General features: G+C 38.7%; 1 protein-coding gene across 1 annotated transcript; it reads left to right on the top strand.

Annotated features, from left to right (window-relative positions):
* The first annotated feature begins 4,625 nt into the window (after window positions 1-4,625).
* On the top strand, window positions 4,626-5,975 carry LOC102669304 (uncharacterized). Its single transcript, XM_006589829.1, has 2 exons — window positions 4,626-5,420; window positions 5,550-5,975. The coding sequence occupies exons 1-2, from the start codon at window positions 4,626-4,628 to the stop codon at window positions 5,973-5,975; spliced, it is 1,221 nt and encodes a 406-aa protein (XP_006589892.1).
* The last annotated feature ends 845 nt before the right edge of the window (window positions 5,976-6,820 follow it).

Below are 6,820 nucleotides of genomic sequence, written 5' to 3'. Positions count from 1 at the left end.
GAGGCAAATTGTAAATTACTAGCAGAACTGGCCATGAAACTGTGTTGAGTGCTTAAGGTGCCATATGGATTCATTCCATCACTGGCTAGTCCAAGTCTAAGATTTCTTGGCTCTTTCCCAAAATCCGGATACAAACCATCAATCTTCTTCCACTGCGAGCAATCAGCCGGATGACGGACCATTCCATCAGAAATCCTTCCATTTGCATGCCATGTAAGGTCTTTTGCGTCGTCCTCATTAGAAAAAAGACGCTTAAACCTTGGAATGATTGGAAGATACCACAAAACCTTCGCTAGGGGGCCCTTGTTGGAGTTTTCATCAGAACTACTTTCCATTTCATCCTTCACTTTGTACCGTGAAGTCCCACAGATAGGGCATTTCGACATTTCTTGAAATTCATGCCTGTACAGTATGCAATCATTGGGGCAAGCATGAATCTTTTAATACTCCATACCCATCGGGCACAATATCTTTTTCGCCTTATAGTAACTTTTAGGCAACGTGTTGTCCTTTGGAAGCAGATTATGCACTACCTCAAGCAGTGAGGTGAAACTTTTGTCACTCCACCCATACCTGGCCTTCACATTAACCAGACTTAACACAGTAGACAACATGGTTAAGGAATTCTTGCACCCTGCATACATAGGCTTCTTTGAATCACTTTGCAATCCTTCACACACAGGGGTGTGTGCTTGCTAGAAAGACTCTTGTCCAAGGTCACGAATCATGTCCTCCAACCGATCTCCTATTTCTACATCAAACAGTTCAGATTGGGACCCACTCTGCATGTCTGTGACTTCACCATGCCATATCCACATCGTGTAATTCTTCTTAATCCCATCACACAATAGATGGTCCCGTATGTCATCGAGTAGTTGTCATCTTCCATTCAAACAGTTGATGCAAGGACAATAATATTTTCCTTCTTCATTCGGTCGACCTCTTTCAGAAGCAAATTGCAAGAACTGTTCGACGTCATCCTCATATTCTGGGCTCATGCGACTTTCATTCATCCAACTTCGATCCATCTAAGCAATTCCATGCATGAAAATCTCACTTTTTTATTTATAGGTGTGGCCCTATCCCATTCAGGAAAACTGTCTTTTATGTTAGCTTCAAACGTCAGGGTTACCATTATTTACAAAAATTTGACTAAATTTCGGCAGCATTTCGCATTGGTCTCCAAGTACACGACATGACATCAGTGAAATGAATTTCCCGATAATCAAGTATGCACTCCGAGAACAACTTGAAATGCATTGAACTGAAATTTAATCAAATTAAAGAAAATAATAATAACCTTGACGAATGAATCTAACATAAAAATACCAGTCTCCCCAAACTGTCCAAATGGATAATTCAAGACTAAATACAATGACTAATGCAAACTATCCACAAGAATCATTGCATTCAGTCTCAAACGGGAATCTAAGGTTCACTCAGCATGAACAACAATTGTGTATATAGCAAATTACATTCATGACATAAAAGAACATACAAAAGGTAAATTTCAAATTATGGGTTTGGAGGTTGCTTATGCTTTATTATTGTAGTTGGGTATGTGTGTGTGTGTCTATCATGAGTGTGTGTGTGTGTGTGTGTGTGTGTCTTTGTGTGTGATGAAGGTATGTCTGTGTGTTTGTGTCTTTGTGTGTGATGAGGGTGTGTCTGTGTGTTTGTGTCTTTGTGTGTGATGAGGGTGTGTGTATGAGGGGGGTGCGTGTAAACCAATCATCAGGGTATGTCTGTGTCTTTGTGACTTTACTGTAACATCCTTATTTCTTTATTTATGGAGGGTGTGTGTGTGGGTGTGTGTGTGTGTGTGTGTGTGCACGGGTGTGTGTGTGTGTGTGTGTGGGTGTGGGTGTGGGTGTGTGTCTGTGTAATGTGTGTATGTGTGTGTGTGTGTGTGTGGGTGTGTCTTTGTGAAGGGTAGACAGTTGCTCCATGGTGTTCTGGTTGCTAATGAGGTAGCTGAGGAGGAATGTGTGTGTGTGTGTGTGTGGGTGTGTCTTTTTAAAGTGGATTTCGAAAAAGCCTATGATTCAGTGTCTTGGCAATTCCTTTTTTATATGATGAGAAAAATGGGGTTCCATGATAGATGGATTGGATGGAATAAGGGGTGCCTCACATCAGCCTCTATATCTATTCTAGTGAATGGAAGTCGAACCTCTGAATTTAAGCCTCAAATAGGTTTGAGACAAGGGGAAGGTGGTGGTGTGGGAGCCTATAATTACCTAGGGTTGGCAATAGGTATCAATCCGAGAAGGAAGGTGGTGTGGGAGCCTATTATTACGAAATTGGAGCCTAGGTTGAACAAATCGAACCACAGAAGCATCTCTATGGTTGGCAGAATCACCCTAATTAATGTTGTCTTCACAGCATTGCCCTTGTTCTATCTGTCTTTTTTCAGGGCCCCCTCAGCAGTGATTAATAGACTAACTGCCATTCAAAGAAACTTTTTTTGGGGTGGCAACTTAGAAGGGAAGAAGATCGCTTGGGTAGCTTGGAGTCAACTGTGTGCATCTAGAGAAAGGGGAGGATTGGGAATTAAAGACATCAAGGCCCTCAACAATGCTCTTCTAATTAAATGGAAATGGTTCATGTTTCAGCAAACTGATCAACTTTGGAGCCGAATTCTGATTTCGAAGTACAGAGATTGGAGAGGCTTGGAAGAGGGGCAACCAAAGCCACATTTCTGTCACTGGTGGTATGACTTGAGATCCATTAATCAACATCGGAGTATGGCTGAGGTTTCTAAGCAGTTTATTTGGAAGTTGGGAAGAGGAGATCAAATTTTGTTGTGGGAGGACTCTTGGGTTGATGGTGGGATAACTCTTAAAGAAAAATATCTGCAATTATATCGAATTTCCTTACAAAGACTTCAGACAGTAGCAGATTCAGGTTCTTTCTGTGAATCTGGGTGGGAATGGAAGTTCTCTTGGAGGCGAAATTTGTTTGATAATGAGATGGGGATAACTTCTGCTTTTATTGATTAGACTGCTTCTATCAGCCTAAACGATAGGTTTAAGGATACTTGGGTGTGGGGAGCTGCATGTAATGGGATCTTCTCTACCAAAAGTTATGCCTCTGTGGTGGGAATTCAACCCCTGGGTTAGGGAGGACAGAGTTCTTCATTGTAGGCCCATGGATAATTTCCTCCAGCACTCCTCCATAGTAGCCTCGAAGGTTTCCAATAAAAGAAGGAAAATATGGTGGACAATAGCTGCAAGGTCAATATGGAAGCTCCGCAATGATATCATCTTTCATAATCAGCCTTTTCACATCTCTAAGTTGGTGGATTACAAAAATTTTCTCACTTGGTCCTGGCTGAGGGGGCGGGAAAAGGACTTTAATGTTCCTTTCCATCAATGGTCCTCAGCTATGTCTATGGCTTTTAATTAGAGTGTGCTTTGTAGGGTCAGGCTTCTGGTGGTTTGTTGTAGGGCAAATGTATTTCTGTTTTTTGTTCTATGTTTTAGGAGATCTTCTCTCCTGTGCTATCTTGTAGTACCTCTGGTACTATTTATTGCTTAATATATATATTAATTTTGCAGTTCAATAAAAAAACATATATAGAGAGAATACAAGAGAGAGAGAAGGGCAGTGGCATTCACAACATATATATAGAGAAGGGCAGTAGATAAAAATACAAAAACATTCAACACTAACAATTAACAACTTCTGAGAGTTAAAATCACAGTAAATACCTCAAAGATATCAGTCCAATGAAAGAAAGGTCATGTAGAGAGGCATAGCATAAGTTACAAATATACTAGTAATGCATACAACAACAATTTCAAATTAGTTTTCTAATCAAAGATATAAATACCTGAGTTCGAGGCTTCAGCACAATTGACTTTCTAGCAATGACCGCAGGACCACTTTGAATTTCGAAACAGCAATGAGCACAGGATCAACAATGGCTAAAATCGCTCCTAATGGAATCTGAAAATAGTATGGCAGCATAATTTAGTGTTTGGCAAATTAAATAAAAAAAAGGCTAAATGACATTATAAATAATATATTTGATTCTGTCCTGCATCCATTTCCTTCCCTCTATCTAGTTTTAGCGTTCTCTTCACATAGGTAAGTTTTGCTTTCAACCTTGGTAGCTGCTACTTTTGCTTATTATTATGGCCTTTTAGCACTCAAAATTTGTCATAATACTACTTCTATTACTTAAAAAATAAATAAACTGCACACTACTTTTTTTATAAAAAAAATTACAATTCAGTAATGTGGCTACTAAACATTCTATAAACCTAGTTACTTAAATTGGGACTTCTGATTTTTTAAAGACTAGTATTTCTTATTCAAGTCTAATAAATTTATATATATATATATATATATATATATATATATATATATATATATATATATATATATATATATTAAGTTTATCTAATCACTATACTAAATCATAGTATCTAATTATCTATGAGGTGTTGCAAAAAAAATCTAATTACCTAATTTTTCTAGTTCTTTTTCAAAACTTTGTTGCACTGCTGGATTATGCATGCTTAACTTTTTTTCTTCTTTTAGTTATTTTGTGTTTAAGGAAATTACATGGGTTGTTGAATTTGTTGTATTAGCAAACTGTCAGACCCTTTAATTGTTATAAGATGAAGTGGATTAAGTGGGCTGCTATTAGAAAGCTTAATTTAAAGTATAAAGTGGATCTTGTATGCCTACAGGAAACAAAGAAGGAGAATTTCACCAAGCTCATTTGCCAAAACATATGGGGAGATTCTAATGTCTCTTGGGACAGTGTTCCATCAGTACACACAGTTGGAGGCTTACTTTGCATGTGGAACAATTCAGATTTCGAGGTGGACAGGAGGGTGAAAGGCAGAAATTTTTTAATGCTTGTAGGGACATGGATTAAGGACAATTTGAAGCTGTTCATTGTCAATGTATATGCTCCATGTGATCTTGTTGGGAAGAGAGATTTGTGGGAAGAACTGAGGCAGTTAAAAGCTTCTAATCCTGAGGGTTTATGGTGCTTCCTTGTGGATTTCAATAGCATTAGAAGCCAGGATGAAAGAACAGGCTCATCTCAAAGGAGTGTGGGCACATATGATAGTTCTGGTTTCAATGATTGGATATTAGACATGGAAATTCAGGAAATTAAAAGCTTTGGTAGCATATTTACTTGGTGTAGGCCAAATGGATCTGTGAGGAGTAGGCTCGATAGATGCTTGGTTTCAGAAAAGTGGCTACTTAAATGGCCTGATTCTTCACAACAAGTACTCCACAGGGATTATTCTGATCACTGTCCAATTATTTTGAAAACAGATCTAGTGGATTGGGGCCCTAAGCCATTTAGGGTGATGGACTGTTGGCTTAAAAATAAAGAGTATCAAAGACTGGTTAAAGAAGTGTGGTGTGGTGACCAGCAACTTGGATGGGGGAGTATTGTGCTTAAAAACAAATTGAGGAACCTAAAATCCAGCTTAAAACAGTGGAGTATATAGAATGGGGATGTTAATAACAACAAAATTCAGCGACTAAAGTAGAAGCTGCATGAAATTGAATTAATTGCCCAGGATAGAACTCTGTCGGAGGATGAAGTTAAGTCTATGAAGTCCATTCAGCAGGAACTGTGGCAGGTCTCATTTGCATATGAATCACTCTTGAGGCAGAAATCAAGGATTAAATGGCTCAAGGAAGGTGACAGTAATACAGCCTTCTTCCACAAAACTATAAATTTCAGAAGACACTATAATACAATTCAAGGCATCTTCATTGATGATGTATGGGTTCAGCAACCTAAATTGATTAAGGATGAAGCTGTTAAATTTTTTGCTAGTAGATTCACTGAGGAAAAGCTAACCAGACCTACCTTGGATGGGGTTCAATTCAAAATGATCACTCACACTCAAAGCGAGGAGATGATTGCCCCTTTTACAGATCATGAACTTAAGGAAGCTGTGTGGAGTTGTGGAGGGGATAAATGTCCTGGGCCGGATTGATTCAATTTTAATTTTATAAAGGAGTATTGGGGGGGGGGGGGGGTCCTAAAACCAGAATTCAGGAGATTTGTGGATGAATTTCATGTTAATGGAAGCTTTCCTAAGGGCAACAATGCATCCGTTTTGGCCCTAATTCCTAAAACAAACCATCCCCAGTCATTTAATGACTATAGACCCATCTCCCTCATTGGCTGTATGTATAAAATAATAGCCAAATTATTGGGAAACAGACTAAGGAAAGTGATGCCTGGCCTCATTGATGAAAGACAATCAGCTTTCATAAAGGATAGACACATTCTTCATGGAACTATGATTCTCAATGAGGTAGTAGAGGAAGCTAAAAGGTGTAAGAAGCCAGCACTGGTGTTCAAGGTGGACTTTGAAAAGGCTTATGATTCTGTTTCATGGTCATTTCTGGAGTATATGCTGGATAGGATGGATTTCTGCCTTAAATGGAGAAAATGGATCAATGCCTGTCTTCAATCAGCCACTGTATCAATCTTAATAAATGGTAGCCCTACAAAGGAATTTGCCCCCACTAGAGGATTGAGACAAGGGGACCCTTTAGCCCCTCTGCCTTTTAATATTGTGGCAGAAGGTTTGACTGGTATGATGAGGGTAGCAACAACCAAAGATCTATACAGAAGCTACTTAGTTAGGAAGCAGAAAGAGCCTGTAAACATTATGCAATATGCAGATGATACAGTGTTTGTGGGTGAAGTCTCATTGGATAATGTAATTGTGTTGAAGGCCATGCTTGTTCAAAAGGGAAGCGGTGACCAGATCAAATTATTTGCTAATATAATATATGATATACTTACAATTCATATTTAACAGGTTAAACT

This window comes from Glycine max, chromosome 10 (assembly GCF_000004515.6).
Source record: "Glycine max cultivar Williams 82 chromosome 10, Glycine_max_v4.0, whole genome shotgun sequence".
Classification (NCBI taxonomy): Eukaryota; Viridiplantae; Streptophyta; class Magnoliopsida; order Fabales; family Fabaceae; genus Glycine; species Glycine max.
Note: the sequence above shows the minus strand (reverse complement) of the source record. Positions and strands in the feature narration are given on the sequence as shown.